At 37.7% G+C, this 15,955-nt stretch overlaps 2 protein-coding genes across 7 annotated transcripts in view; one reads left to right on the forward strand and one right to left on the reverse strand.

Moving 5' to 3' along the window:
- The window catches only part of LOC124875178 (rho GTPase-activating protein 44-like), a 129,386-nt gene extending 120,301 nt beyond the window's left edge, over positions 1-9,085 (forward strand). For 4 of the 5 annotated variants that reach the window (XM_047377128.1, XM_047377133.1, XM_047377129.1 and 1 more), the window contains one exon: positions 3,331-9,085. In XM_047377128.1, the coding sequence (XP_047233084.1) occupies positions 3,331-3,488 (158 nt within the window). In that variant the 3' untranslated portion in view covers positions 3,489-9,085. The remainder of the gene's footprint in view (positions 1-3,330) is intronic. The other variant, XM_047377132.1, reaches the window with a different exon arrangement.
- A 2,581-nt stretch (positions 9,086-11,666) lies between these two features.
- LOC124875488 (testis-expressed protein 47-like) lies at positions 11,667-15,178 on the reverse strand. 2 transcript variants are annotated; one of them, XM_047377692.1, is made up of 8 exons: positions 15,027-15,178; positions 14,309-14,381; positions 13,810-13,916; positions 13,648-13,712; positions 13,087-13,162; positions 12,786-12,896; positions 12,006-12,153; positions 11,667-11,837 (listed from the first exon to the last, which is right to left on the reverse strand). In XM_047377692.1, exons 1-8 carry the CDS (start codon positions 15,135-15,137, stop codon positions 11,809-11,811), a joined length of 720 nt encoding a protein of 239 aa, XP_047233648.1. In that variant the 5' UTR covers positions 15,138-15,178; the 3' UTR covers positions 11,667-11,808. The 2 variants fall into 2 exon arrangements, with proteins under 2 accessions (XP_047233648.1, XP_047233647.1); XM_047377691.1 differs by having other exon boundaries at positions 13,810-13,919.
- Between the last annotated feature and the right edge of the window lie 777 nt (positions 15,179-15,955).

Below are 15,955 nucleotides of genomic sequence, written 5' to 3' on the forward strand. Positions count from 1 at the left end.
TTCCATTGATGATTTTTGTGTGATTTTGTTGTCAGCACATTCAACTTTCTGCGATGGACTGGCGACCTGTCCAGGGTGTACCCTGCCTCTCGCCCATAGACTGCTGGAGATAGGCACCAGCTCCCCCGCGACCCACTATGGAATAAGCGGTAGAAAATGACTGACTGACTGACATTCAACATTGTACAGAACAAAGTATTCAATGAGAATATTTCATTCATTCAGATCTGGGATGTGTTATTTGAGAGTTCCCTTTATTTTTTTGAGCAGTGTATATAGTAAAGGACCTCATGTCCACTCTGAATTATGATGTAGGATCTGAGATGATGTGGGCTTGTTTGTCTTTTGAACTTCTATCAGAAATCTGAAAATGGATGATCTTTGGGTCTTTCAGCAGGATAATGAACAAAACCCTACAGCTAATTAAAACGGTTAGGATTCACCAGACACAAAACTAATGTCCAATCATGGCCATCCCTGTCCCCTTCCAGACAATCTAGAACACTGGTGTCCAAACCTTTTCCTACATTAGACAAAATAGCCAATTTTTGAGAACTTGTGGGCCACAACAAATAATTTGTTTTCTAAGTAAAAATGCTGAAATAATTGTTATGTGTTTTTCTTTTTTGCCTGCTGAGCAAAAAACTAAACATGCAATATTTCAATGAAATGAGCAAAGTAGTCTGATTTTGGTAGAACCGGGATCTGTAAATCATTCTAAATCCAAAACTTAAAAGGGTCTCACAAATGTGCCTTATTAAAAGAAATCGTTTCTTAAGTTTCTAAAGCCGAATTTGGGTCAAAAAACATGTACTCAAAACGTTTTATTTTCTTAAGATATTAATTTGCAAGTTGAAATCTTATCCATCTGCCTTAACTGCGTTTACCATCCTTTAAATGCAGTCTGGGGCCAAACAAAATTATTCCAAGGGCAACAAATTGCCTCAGAGCCACACTTTGAACCTTCTTGATCTTCTAGACAGATTGTACTAAGAGGAATATCTATCTCATTGCTGCAACCTTGTAAAATAATATTGTAGATAAGGTAACATAAAAACCCAATTATTTCCAAATTACCCAACCCCCTTCCCCAAATAAATCGATACTTTTTCTTTCAAAAAATGTTATTGGCATTTTACTACTGCAGGAGAGGGTGAATATACCTTGGCTTTTTTTCATATCTTTACCAGGGGTACCAGTAAAGGTGGAAGATGCTGTATCACCTTTGTGTATCCAACTGCTCACATTAAATACTTTTTGTTGGCATTTGCATGGAGGCTGAGAGAGGTTCATGTCCTATATGGGCGACACAAATGGGACGATGCTTTTCCTGCACCTTTCCATCTCGCAGTCTCAACATTCACAGTCCCAACCAACCCCCTGACACTCACTACACTGATATTACTGTGCATCCCTGTCCAATAAACACACTTCCTTACTTTGGCAGTTTTTCTTTGTTATACTGCAGATTTTACAATTCTGACAAAAGATATAGGAAAACACAAACTTCATTCAGCTTGATCTCAGGTTCATGTGCAGGATTGTACATCAGAATGAGCTATTCTCATCCTGTGGTTTTTTGTTGTGTGTTTGTTGAATGGAAAATATTGTCAGTAAAAATGAAACATAGCTGACGGTCAGTTTGCAGCTCATCTAGTTTTTACTGCTGAGGTACATTGCCAAAGTAAGAGTACTCATATTGAAACTTATGGAATAATTTATTTATAACAGAAAATATTTAAACTCTTTAAAGTCTAAAGAATGATGAATGTGAAGGATTTCAGGTTATTATGAAGTAGAACAAAGAAAAGTGAAAACTCCGAGACTAAAAGTCTAGCTGTGTCCAACACTAAAACTTGACTCAGACTTTCTGTTGGTAATAAATTAAATCCACTTTATAGTTTAAAGGTACGATCCTACACAAGTCTGTATCCAAGTATAGGTCAGTATTATTGGCTTTATTTTAATTTTTTGCAGTTTTCTCACCCAAAGTTAGAGCAAAACTGTATTTCTTCAGGCTACAATCGTTTCCAGAAGACACCTTCAAGCTGGGCTCTAAAACGGTTCTGCTCACCTCAGTATGCTTTACATAAGACTGAACAGAACTAATAATTAAACTCAACTCAACACTGCTATGACTCTATGTCTCTAAGGGAAGAGATCACAGAGCCAAATTTGCAAGTAGGTTTGAAGTTGGGGATGGTGCTCAATTATAACTAACTGGGCTGTGGCCTCTCGCTGCCACTGGCTTCACTAAAGGAAAAGGAAACTTGAAATCATATTGCTTCATAAAAATATCTAAATATAATGTTAGCACTATACTCTCAGGTTATTTGCATATACCTATAATTTTTTATTTTTACCACGTGACCAATAAAGCACATTTGACAGTAAAACAAGTTGATATATAAATGAATCCACGCAAATGTGTTTAAGTAACACAATTCAAAAAATTTCAATTCATGTTAATTATTTTTAGTACCAATAGAGTGGTACATTTCAGTCATTTATTTATGTTAATCCTTATTATGGCTTACAGCTAATGAAACTCTCATTCTCTAAAAATTTGAATATTTAATAAGACCAATGAAAATATGTTTAATACAGAAATGTACACCCTCCACCAAGAGGGTAAGACACAAAGGCCAATGCTAAAGAAGCTGGCTTTTCACAAGTTGCCGGATCCAAGCATACTGATGGAAAGTTTATTGGAAGGAAAAAATGTGTTAGAAAAAGAACTGGGTTGTTGCTCAGTGGTCCAAAGTCCCCTTTGGGGAGGCAAAGAGAGGCAAAGAATCCAAGCTGCTATTTACTATGAAATTAAGATAAAGGCAGAAACATGGCCAGTCCAGATTTGCTCAATACTAAAATGTGGTTGAGGGTCTCCCAATATCATTCAAAGGCCCCCACCATGCCTCAGGCTGCATTTTTGGACAGCCCTGCCATAGAGAATCTATGGAGTACTGAGAGACCCCAACAATGCAGACAACCTGAAGGCTGCTATAAAAGTAACTGGGGCTTCCTTCATATCTGCTCCTTAACAGTAGTAGTGGTCTTATATAATATTTTAATTTTCCGAGATGGAGCTGAGGAAGCAAAAACAAATCTTCGTGATTTGAAAGGAGCATGTTGCTCAGATAGAGCATCCCTCCCAAGCTTTTTTTTTTTTGTCATTCATCCCACAACCACCGTTTGGACTTGTGATGACCCTGTATTGTGTTTGACATTTAGCAGGATGATACATTTCTGTCTACATCTTTATTTTTCACTTAAGTAAGCATTTTTAAATCATATATCACTTATCCTTGTCCCCTCTGTCTGCTCTTCCAGATTCCCTCTGCAACTTGGACATCCCCATCATCAACATGGAGCTGGACAGCATCTTTGACTTGACACACATCTCCCCCTTCAGGAACTCAGAGGCACTTTTGGAGTCGCCCAAAAGCAGAGTGGACTCTGAAGAGGAGGCCGAAAGCACAGTGCTATAAACCCACCGGGTTTGCAGGGACCCAACATTACCACCGCTTCACTGCAGATTATATCCTCTTCCTTCCCCAAACAGCTCATCTCCTTGTCAGACCTCACCTGTTCTCAATCTAGAAGAACCAACATGTAAAAACAAGCATCTCACAAGAAGCTTTCCATTTCATCCACAATTAGCATTTTACAATTGCATTTCCAGGATTATTTTAATATTTTTTATGTTTTCTATTTGTTTTTGCCTTATTTGATTTACATGCAATATTGCCTTTAACACCACACGGGAAGCTGTCTGGAAACCGGACGAATGAGAGTTCTTCACTGTTGCTGCTGCTGTGTAATGCGTGAAGCTGAGAAAAAGCAACATCATTGCTTGTTTCCCACCCCGATTTATTTTTCCCTTCACTCTTCTCATTCCTCAGGGGTGTCCATCTGAAATGTCTTGCTTGTTTAAGCGTTGGCCCCAGAGTTCTGTCCAGCCTGAGCGTTCACTGTGAGTGTCAGTATGTGTGTGTGTGCGTTTTGCTAGTGTGAGATGTGACAGTTGTACTAAATAGTGTTGCACTGTTAGTGTGGTGGAACAAAAGCAGAAATGAATTAATTTAAACATGAAGGGAATTACATTTGAGGTGATAATGAGGTTAAAAGCTTAAATGGGCTTTTTGTTAAAAAATGACATTCAGTTAGGACATCAGACACTGGATATTTATTGTTTGTACAGTATATTTTCAGAGTGTATGAGATATTCACAATAGAAATCCAATTAGATCATATTTTGTATGAACAGGAGAGTTATATAGAAAACATTTTCACTTATAATCGATGCAGCCAGGGAACTCTGAAATATATGACATCCATACTGTTGTTTCAGAAAAATTAAGCAATCCGAAATACTTTGGTAGCAAAAGAAAAGCTGTGTGGGACCTTTTATACTTCATTGTAAAGTGAGAAGAAGGTTTACGATGATAAGGATGTGTAGGTTTGGCATTATGATGCCTGATGTTTCCATTAACGCTGTTCCGCTAATAGACCAGGACTGGTGTTAAAGTCAGCTTCTTCACTGTGTAAGAAGACGCCACCCCAGTGTCGCTGTATTTTACAGCTAAAATCTGAAAACTGTTGCGTTTGTATTCGGCTCCCCTTTTCTTTTGATACCCCTAAATAAAACCCACCTCAGAAGTGACTTAATTAGTTAAAAGAACAACAGAGAATAATTTAGACTCAGGATAAATGTATCTCTTCTGTGAAGGCCTCACAGTTTTGTTAGAGAACATTAGTGAACAAACTGCATAATGAAGACCAAGGAGCACAACGGAAAGATTCCATCCTTTCTGCATAATCTGAAAAATCTGAACATGGAAAGAGTATCGCACAACCAAAATCCTGCCAAGAAACAGAGATCCATCTAAACTGAAAAGCCAGAAAGGGAGAGCATTAATCTGAGAAGCAGCAGGGATGCCAATGAGAACTCTGGAGGAACTGCAGGGATCCAAAACTCAGGCGGGAGAATCTGTTTATAGATAAAGTCATGCACAATTCTGGCCTTTGTGGAAGAGTGGACACAAAGAAAGACGCAAGAAGACAAGTTTGCAAATGGTCAACAAGCATGTGGAGGATGGTGCTGTAGTCCGATGAGACCCAAATATTTTCTTTAAAAATGCTATGTGAGATGAAAATCTAACACTACCCATCTGCTTTAACCTCATGGATAAGGGACACTCTTTTGAGGACCAAAGTGGTAATATTTTGGACAGAGAAGATAGATGGTTTGAGGGAGGAGTGAAGGAATCCATTTACATCAAATGAGACAAACCAACTCTAATCAGAGGTGGGGGTTTCAGATTTCAAATGTCAAAAACATACAGTTCAGCATTAAGCCTAAAAAAGTCAGTTTCAAACCAATTTCACACCTTCCTGGAGGTGACCAAAACATATATTAGTGATCCAGACTAACAATGACACTAACAGTGCCCTATTGTTAAGGGAGTCTAATCTGCATGTGAATTTAGATGTGTAGAACCGTACATCCCAAACAGATTGAAAACTTAGAACTTCTCCCTCACTAGCTTTGAACTGCGAAAGCCCTTCGGATGAAGAGTGAAACATCTTCAACTACAAGAACTGAAGTCTAGTTGTTTTGTTTTTTTTGGAATCTCATTGAACACACCATCCCCACTATGGTAGTAGCATCATACTGTGGGACTGAGATAGGAAATCTGGTCAGATCTGATGGGATGACAAGTTGAGTTAAATACAGGACAAACTTGGAAACAAAAACCTGTCTGAGGCTGCAGATGACCTAATAGTGCAGTGAAGGCTCACCTTTTTAGCAGGACAACATACTGTCAGAGCTGCAATGGAATGATTTAGATCAAAGTATATATGTGTTTTAGAATTACCTAGTCAAAGTCCAGACCTAAATCCAGTTGAGAATTAGTCCAAGACTTGAAAATGTATCTTCAGACACTCTCTATCCAATCTATCTAAGCTTGAGCCATTTTGCAAAGAATGGGCAAACATGTGTGTTGATGTGCAAAGCTGGTAGAAACATATCCTAAAATACTATAATTGCAGTGAAAGGTGGTTCTACAAACTGTGTGAAGCTGAATATTAAGGCATGCCTACATTGTACAGATTTTTTTGTATTTGTAAAATTGTTTGAGTCAATGCTTGATTTTCCTTCTGCTTCACAGTTATGTGCTATGAATGCTTTTGCGAGGCATTGTTCAATAATGGGGGGTTTCACCAAGTATGAAGATGGTATAACTGGTTCTATAAAAACACAGAGCATACTTAATTTTGTCCTCTTTAGTAAGAGAGCTACATCTTCAAGACATTTGAATCTTCTCTGCAGTGAATGTTTATCCTCCTGGTGGAAACGGCAAGAACTGGTGCTAAACAAGATCTATCAGCAGTTTAATACTGGAACCAGTTTGTTTTGTGTTCACTCCAGGCTCCTTATAAGAATTATAATTGGTAAGCCAAGCAGTCTATTGTCATATCGTAACCCAAAAAACAGAAACACTACCAGAAAGAAAATGTGCTGTATTTTTATGAATGAGTGCATGTTTTTCATTACAGTGCCATTACAGCCGCAATTACAGTTTATAGAAAACTCTGATGGTTCTAATATTTTTTTGTTTTTTACTGGTGATCCAGAGGCAAGTGCAAAGATTTCTATATTTTTGTTTATTTTGATGAGAGTATTTATAGATATATCTCCAAGTACGGTTTACTTGGTGTAAGGCGCTGATTACTTGCGCTTCATGTGTGTCTTTTGTGAGGATTTTTTAAAATCGAAGTATTCAGACACAGGACCAGATTTTTTCTGCCGTCACAGTAAAACTTGAAAATCAATTAAACTGATGTTACGAGGTTAGCGTTGGAACAGCAGAAGTTTGCTGCTTGCCTTGCGGAGGGTTTTGTTGTGACCTATCCAACCTGTTGGACCTTTAGTTTTTGTCCTGAGAATGTCCACTGTGCTGCTATGCCATCATCTCTCTGTAAGTGCAAAATCACTCACAAGGACTTTTGTGAATCTTGAAGTGTCTGTACATGTTTGTTTTGTATATACTGACAACAGGAAGAATCAAATATATCAAAATCTATTCACAGATACTGAAAACTAAACATGCTGTACATATATTATTCTAATATTAGTGGTTGTAGCACAGTAATGTCACATCTACACATCAGTTGGCTTCTCTTTTCTACATGAGAACGTAGTGTTTGTGCAGACTTCCTGACCTCTCTCAGTCCTGTTTTTAGCTTTATAAGTAGAAAAAAATACAACACTGCATGTCACCGCACCTACGTGGTGCGACATTTAACTGGCTCAAGATCTTTTGGGGATCATTTGACATTTTTTACATCCTCATTTCATATGTTTGAATGTGTAAACATATGCATTTTTACAGTTCAAATTATTTACACTATTTTACAGCAGAACATGCAGCTGTGATGATGGGGTTGGTTTATAGCATCTGGCAGGAAAACCTTCTGATAGTGTGGTGCTACATTTTACCTTTTCATTTTACTGATTAAGGGAGTCTAATTGGTTAAAAGATACAATGGCCGTTTGATAACTTTTCATAAATCAACCAGTGAAGAGCAGATGTAAATTGGTACATCTACAGGAAAATCTACATAAATCATTACTGAAAGGTTATTTTATTTCAATAGTACAATTTAAACCCATTACATGCATGATATATTTCAAGCGTTTATGTCTGCTAATTTTGTGATTATGGTTAACTCTTCATGAAAACCCCAAATTCTGTTTCTCAGAAAATTATAATATTGCAAAAAAACCAACAAAAAAGGGATAATTATGGCTAATGCCAGGAATGTGACAGTTGTAACACATGTCCTAGAAACATCTCTGTGTGGTTACTCTTGAAGCTCTTACTCCAGCCTCAGTCCATATTTCATGAATCCCCTTCAAACCTTTCTCCACCCTTTCCAACCACACTTTCTAGTTTCCATTATTTTTGTAGGTTTTGAATCATCTTTTAATATACTGTCATGTCAGTCATTCAGATCCACCAGGTGCATTTGAATAAAAACAGAATCAAGTAAGTACTTTGCAATATTATTAGAAGGACAAAACAATGTAAGAACTTAATTGCCATTGTGGTTGGGCTGAGGTCAATGGTCTGTCCCCTTTCTGTGTTGATTCTTGAGTAGCCATGATTCATCTGGGTGTTTTTTACTAAATGATTTCAGAACACATCAAACTTCACATCACATATACATCATTTCCAGCATTGCTGCTTTTTCAGCACTGAAATATAAAGCCTTTTCTACACAAATAGGTGGAATGTACTGACAATATTCCTCTCAAATGTTGCGATGAAGGCATATGTGTGCGAGTCATCCTCATAGTTTTATGGATTAGAGGCTGGATGGGTGTATTATGAGCAGTTTTGTGGTATTAAATTCAAAGTTGTTTTTTGTGCATTTCCGCAGCATGCTTTTTCACCATCTCCTTGAAATATGTCTTATATTTGGTCCTATCTAAATGTGCTCGTATTTATTTTTTATGAGAGAAAAGATCAGGCTTTGCAGGAGGCAAGAGTCAAAGCTGCCCATTAACCTTTTTTTTACAAAACTCATCATGAGTTCTGTTAAATCATTCAGGAGTTTACTCCTTACTGTAACCGTATATGCTCCACTTTGACGTGCAAAAGCAAATCAGCTTAAAACCAAGATCTTGAAAAAGAACCCTGTTTAGTAAACTACTGAACTTCAATGTACTGGAACACTGTATATCCTAGAATTATCCAGTTTGGTGTGTAGATTACACTGTGGTGCATGCAGTCATTGGAGCCAAAATATTCACCATTATTCTTTTTTTTTATTTTGCAATGGCTCAAGTCCCACGTAAGGGGGCTAAACTGAAAAGGAAAAAAGCATTTGATTTAGTCTTTGTCTTAAACTATAGTGATGCTGTTGACTCTCCAAGCTTGGAGCAAAAAGAAAATTACATTTCTTTGAAAAACATATTTTATTCCTTGGTCACAAAGTGGAATTCAGTGTAAGATGGGGAAAAAAATAAAAGAATAATCATCCGAATGTTGAAACTATTAAACATGTTTTTATATTATTCTGATGTCCTTTGTTTTTGTTGCAAATATAGTTTAAATCTAATTTACAAAAGTTGGTTTCTGGCACAAACCCAGCTTTAAAATATTAACTACAAATCTTTTGTAGTGTTGAGCTCAAGGACATTTCAGAAGGTTATTGTTAGCCTTCTTTACCCATTTCAAAACCAGTTCTGATGTTCTGGATGCCTGTCAGCGATCTACCTCTTGATTTGAGGTGAAGCTGAAGAATTTGGAGGAAGGTCATATTACTTTGTTCGATACACCAGTACCACTGGCAGTGTAGCATCCCAACAGCATGATGCAGCTACCACTGTGCTTGACAGTTGGCTCAGTGTTTTCATGTTTGAAAGCTTCCTACTGACTCCCCCAAACAGCTCAGTCTTTGTCCCATCTCACCATAAAACGTTTCTGCAAACGGCTTTTAGATCGTTCATTTGGGAAGCAATAAATTTCGCTCAAGCTAGACGGTTCCTTTTTGGAACAGGGTCTTCTTTCTCGGTCAAGGCCTCCTAAGACCATGTTGATGTTCTTTAAAGTTGCTTTCATGTGGACAGTGGTACTGGTATTTCAGCAGTTTCCAGTGCATGCCAAGCTTTAGCACTGGTGGTTCCTGGATTGTTTTTGAACTTTCTAACCCTTTGTAACTGAGGGTAAGCTCGGGTCGGATAATTGATATTTCAGATCTGGTTTTGGAATGGATGAAGGAGATTAAGATAAAACTTCTGTAATGGCCTTCACAAAAAACACCTCAATTCTAATGGAAATCAGTTGTTAGCTACAGAAAGCATCTGGTCAGGAAGGAATTTGCTAAAAATCATTCAAATAGTAGTGGGGATGTACGTATATATCTGAATGGATTAAAGAAAACCCACAATAAACCCAAACCTGTGTTCCTAAAATTATTACAGTAGTTTGTTTTTATAGTTCATAGTCACTTCAAACTGCAAAAAGAACACAGATATCTTATCAAAAGCCCAAAATAATATAACATTCAAGCCCATGTAAACTTTCCACAGGAACCATGTATTTTGTGAAACTTTTAACAATGGAGAGAAGTAGGAACATGTTACATTTGAAATAGACCCTGAAAAACAGTGCTGCACCATTTCACATGTTCAGGTAATTTGATGTCAGAAAGCCTTCAGTCACATCCTTTCTATCTATAAACCAACAGATTTTTGACAAATTGATTTGTGCTAGGTTCAAGCATAGTAAAATATTTGTTCCTCCTGTAAAAATATTAATGTTAGTTACTTTGCAAGCCTTTTGTAAGACATCTTGTGGTCCAGCCATGGATAAAACATGGACTCTGAACTGTACACAAAGATGCTGGTAGGAAACCCTGCACCTTTGAATACAGCATTGCCCTACATTTAGTCCAGCCCAGGAAGAAAAAGTCACAGCTGGGGTCCCTGTGATGTCATGTACCCACTAACAAAAACACTTTCCCAGCTTTCCCTCATTCTTTACCCACGCAACTCCTAGAGATATGGACAGGGGACGAAAGGCGCGCCAATGTCTGACTTGCTGGCAGGCTGGACTAATTCTTTAAAGTTGTATCCAGAGTTGACTACGATCTGATGTTAGTCTATCCGTCGATTGAGAACAACCAAAGGTTAAGCATGGTCTGCTGTTGGAGCACCCAGTGATCATGAAAAAGGCGCAATTAAGACAACCTGCCGTCTACCTTTCTTTCTGAGCTTCTGCAGAAAAGCAACCTGAGCCAGCGATTTACCCAGAGATACGTCATCTCTAATCAAAGCAGTTTTCCCCACGTTTAAAGAAGAAGGCTTCGGAACCGCAGCTCTGCATGCTGACGCGGGCTGAACCAGCATAAGCTGCCTACATAACTGCTACTGAGAGTAGCCGCCAATTACACATTAAGGATCAATTATCCATAAAGGTTGATTTCTAATTCGTCAAATCATTATTCAAAATATTATTTTATTGTAATAACATTTTGCTTACCTTCTGATTTTGCAATTTGCCTCGTTGGTTGAAGGCATACCATTTATTGTCCTTAATCAGTTCTAAAACAAATTTGACCTAATTTCTAAGTCCCTCAAGATAAACCTTGTTTCTTAAATATAAATATCCACATTGAACTGTCATGTCAATGCACCATTTTTATTGGTTCTCTTGTTTCTTTTCATGTACATAGTTTTCTTTATTCCTTCACTTTGTTTGGTATTTTTAGTTGAATTGTTCTATCCTAGTAAAGAGTTTGTAAACTGAAATATTTTAACTTGGAGTTGAATTGTTTTGGTAATAAATTCTTATATTTTGGAAAGAAGTGTTGTGAAATTATTCCATATGTGTGCAGAGTTTGCTGTTCATTAATGCCAGTGCTCAAATCACTCTTTCATCTATTGTCCTAATAGCCCAATACCACCATATTGGGCTGGTATTCCCAGGACAATACTTGAGAGACCAAGCATTCTGATTGCACAACAAACAGAAAGTCAAATTAAAATGAAAACTTTTATTTGGAAAAGTTAGTTGTAATTACATTTTGCTTTAATTTCTTGCAAAAAAAGGTCATGAATTGAAAACCAATGTGAAATAAGTCACCACCTGACATGAGCTTTAAAAACAGTGTTTCATTTATTACAAGGTTTCTACAAATTCAGTTTCCAGCATGTTCTTTATCATGTTTTTAATACAGGAGTTCACTATAAAATACATTTTCTATGGTGCTCAGACGGACTTATGGATGGAAGCTCTAGAAGTAAGATTCTAGATTGGCTTGTCCTGTTAAGCAAGAAAAACAAAGCACGATGTGAATATTCTGCGTTTTTTCAGTTTTGGCCATACTTTACAGTTAATGATATGATTTATCATAGAAAATATTATAGTTAACAATATTGTTAAGTATTAAGGTGAATTTGATTCCTCAACAGACAGCAAATTTCCTTTTACCAAATTCAATGCTTATGTTTAAGGGGGATTGGTACATCTCCAGGTACTGCTGTGGACTTAAGAGTTCATCTCGACCCAAAAGATTTTCCAAAATCACCGGGGGGATTAAAAGCTCTGGATTCTCATCCAAGACGGATCCAGGAAGAACCTGAGAACACAATCATACAGTCACAAGTTATAGTGCCTTGCAATAGTAATCATGTCCCTTAAACTGCATCACATTTTGTCATGATACAATTGGGTAACTCTGAGACCTGAAGTTCACAGATGTTCTCAATCCAATCTTACTGAGCATGGGCTATTTTGCAAGAAATGCTGGATGAGATTTTGTAGGTCACAGCTCTCGAACTCAAGTTCGACAAAGTCCTGCTAATGACCTCAAGTGTGTTGAAGTAGAAACACAGATAAAAGTTGCAGAACACTGGCTCTCAGAGGTCTTCAAGTTGAGATCCCCGCTCTAGAGATATACAGCCAGTAGATTCACCCTAAAAGGCTTCCAGCTGTAACTGGTGATTATTGTAAGGTGATTCCATAAAGTATTGACTCAGGGCAGCTGAGTATTATCTACCTTCCTGTTTACAATTATGCATTATTTAGTTTTAAAATAGATTGAAGTTTGTGGTTGTAACGTGGCAAAATGTGAAAAGTACTTTTGCAATGCCCTGTTTTTACAACCTTATCTTCATGTTAACATGATTTTATTATTGGTTAAAAAGACATCCTGCAGAGACAATCAGAAAACAAATGGTTAATCTTCTAAGGAGTTTCTAAATGTTTAACCAGATTCTGCAGTGGTGTCAGGACACTGGAGACCAAACTCTCTATGCTCTCCTCATCTTCTTCAGGCCTCCTGGCCACAGGGTTCCTAGCAACCAGACCTGCATCCAGCACCTGCAGAACAACAGGCAACTTCAAAACTACACACAGAAAGGTGACAAATAAAATGAAAAACCTGACAGTATCTGCAGATAAATGCAAATGTCTGGACTCACGTGCAAACACTGGTTGGGGACCTTATTTACTGTCACATTTGTATGCACCTCACATTTGTGTTACTTCAAGGAATAATGTAACAGCTCACCATGTAGCTCCATTGCTGAAACTGTCTACTTTCCAGATTATGGCTCATGAAAACAATCTTCGCTTCCAGGCAGGTGCTGAAAAGAGAACTTGTATGCCTTAATCACAGCTAACGCTACACAGGTTTGCCTTCAGCAGGTCTGTTGAAAACATTTTCCAGACTGTGACCTGGAGGGGCAACACTTTCTCAATAGCAACAAGATAATTTAAAATATCTTACAGTCTTTGAGCAGCAGTACTAAGAGATCAAGAACTGAAAACTGAAGGTGTTGAGCTTGTGTTAGGCTGTTTTAACTATTCTAGCAGCACATAAAGTGAGGCTGGCTGCTTCCATTCAGCTTCAGAACTTTTTTATGGCTGCTCAATTTTGTTGAGTCCTCCAATTCATAATATCACAAATTCAGGTGCTCTGTGAAGGCCTCAGAGGCTTGTTAGAGAGCACCTTACAGACATTATATTATTACCTTTAAACCAACAGCAGGCAAAACTAAGCAATATTAAATGATGTGCAATTCCTAAATATGTGATATGTTATTTTTATGTTTAGAAAAGGGATGATTACAAGTCTGCATGTTGCTGCGTGGCTTGAAGGTCTTTCAAAAAACAATCCACTATGTGTTCAGATGCCTGTAAGACAAACACACAACCAACTATTTGTACAAATCGGACAACACTGACTGTGATTGTACATTTTATTGGACATTTGCCCCAGAGCAAAACTCACTTCAATGACATGCAGCAGACAGGACGGATAGATCAGCAGCAGCCCTGTGATTCCCTGATCCCACATGTGCTGTTTGCATAAGTGAACATTGAAATTTTCATAACGAGCTGCTTGGAGACAAATAAACACAGCAGTTTATTAGGCTGCTTACTGCCACGCTCATCATGAACACCAGCTTCTGGTGTAAACTTTCAGCTCCACTCTCATTCCATGCTTTTATTGTTAACTGTGTATTCCAATAACTATAGAGCAATTTCTTCAGCAGCTGAGGGGTCAAGTATAAAAGGAGGTGTAAAAGTTGTAAAACACTCTAAAGATGGAGGCAGAGCAGGTTTTTGCTTTGTTCCTGCTGAAAAAAGTTTCCATGTGTTTTTCTGTGCAGAAAATAATGTAGGGCCGCACATCACATTACCAGTCCCCCATAAGAAAAACTGTATTGAACTGTTATCAGATAATTAAAGTGCCAGGCTCTATAATTGTAAAGTAAATGCTGACTGACCTCCCAGCTCTGTTCTATCAGCAGGATCAAAGGGGAGTCGGGCAACCATTATCAGCTGCTGCAGCACAACCTTCTGTGGAGAAAAAGGAGAAGAGTCTTCAGAATTAGCCAGCTTGTTGCCTGACATTATCTGCATTATAAGTTTTGGGAACTTAAAACTTTTCAGTTTTTTATTCATAAATTTTTTTTTTATTAAATCATGAATAAGTTTCTTTCCACTTCACCACTTTGTGTTGGTCTTTTACATAAAATTCAAATAAAATATATTGATTTTCGTTTCTGCCAAAGCAACTCAAGAGCACTTTTTTCTCTTCTGTTTTGTTACATTTTGCTTTCTTTCTTTTATTTCTATATTACAAATAGCACTAAAATGCTATCCATGCACACAATACTTGTAGTAAATAACTACATTGCATTTGATGTAGGGTATTTCATATTTATATTTTGATATTTTATACTTAATCGGATGAAAATATATATTTTCAAAAATGGATCATTCGATCATTGGAAGTGAACGGAACCTGAAGTTTCGGTTCGCTTCAAGGAACCATAAGTTCCTCCAGTATCCTTGACTTTTCTCCAGGCACCCCCACTGGTTTTATGAATTGCTAAACTGAATTGCTAAATTGTTAAACTGGGTTAAATTGGGTGTGGTGTGATGGGACGCACTACGTCATTTCCACCTTCGCCGTTAGTTCAGCAAACGTTTTGCACAAACCTCATTCATTCTGCCGTAGACCATGTCAAACATAGTTATTATATCTTCTTCATCCTCCACGGCTTTCAAAGAGTCTGAAGGAAAACGTTTAGGTTCCCACGAATTACTCATGGCTTCTGACGGTCCCTGAGTTCTTCCTCCGTTACCAGGGCAACGCGTTTCGTCAACATGCGCTTTGACGTCACGACGGAAGCATAAAAATTGTTTTTGTTGTCTTTTTTACTTAATTGTTTTAGTAAACATTACAGTTAGGAAAGAACTAAAATTATACATTGACTTTTCTTTTATTTCTGACTGATTTGAGTTTGTGAATAAATTGAACCTTCACCATAACCTGGGCCAACCTTGGCCGACCTCGGCTGTCCCGGATTTGAGTGTCGGCCCGGTGAAATTTGCCGCATGTTCTACCCCCCTCTCCACCCCATTTCCTGTTTCCCTTGGTTCACAATAATAATAATAATAATAATAATAATAATAAAAATAATAAAATAAATGTCGCTAGTGCCGCAAAAACAAAAAGGCTTTAACTAATGTGTTCTGACGTTCTTAACCACCTGAAGAAATTGGTTAAAAAGGATTGAATTATGCTTTCAGACTCAAGGTAGTCTTCTCTGTAATTTTAAACTCTAATCTATTTATGAGCAGTCTACCTTAATCTTTTTTCATTTGTGCAGTCAGGTTCAAATTACATAAATACAGTTCAACTGATTAAAATTGTTACAAAACATAGGGGTGGGAAACACCCCTATGTTGGAAATGGGCTACAGGTGCCGCATTCCCCAGGTCAAGCCACATTTGAACCAGAAACAGCGGCAGAAGCGCCTTACCTGGGCTACAGAGAAGCAGCACTGGACTGTTGCTCAGTGGTCCAAAGTACTTTTTTCGGATGAAAGCAAATTCTGCATGTCATTCGGAAATCAAGGTGCCAG

Source organism: Girardinichthys multiradiatus, chromosome 10 (assembly GCF_021462225.1).
Source record: "Girardinichthys multiradiatus isolate DD_20200921_A chromosome 10, DD_fGirMul_XY1, whole genome shotgun sequence".
Classification (NCBI taxonomy): domain Eukaryota; kingdom Metazoa; phylum Chordata; class Actinopteri; order Cyprinodontiformes; family Goodeidae; genus Girardinichthys; species Girardinichthys multiradiatus.

Bases quoted from the DNA above. Each gene is read 5' to 3' on its own strand.
- LOC124875488 (XM_047377691.1), bottom strand. From the start codon at position 15,137: ATGAGTAATTCGTGGGAACCTAAACGTTTTCCTTCAGACTCTTTGAAA. The intron at 12,897-13,086 runs GTGAGCTGTTAC...GTTGTTCTGCAG, and splicing joins TTCAGCAATGGAGCTACATG to GTGCTGGATGCAGGTCTGGT. The intron at 11,838-12,005 runs GTAAAAGGAAAT...CTTGCTTAACAG, and splicing joins AAACATAAGCATTGAATTTG to GACAAGCCAATCTAGAATCT.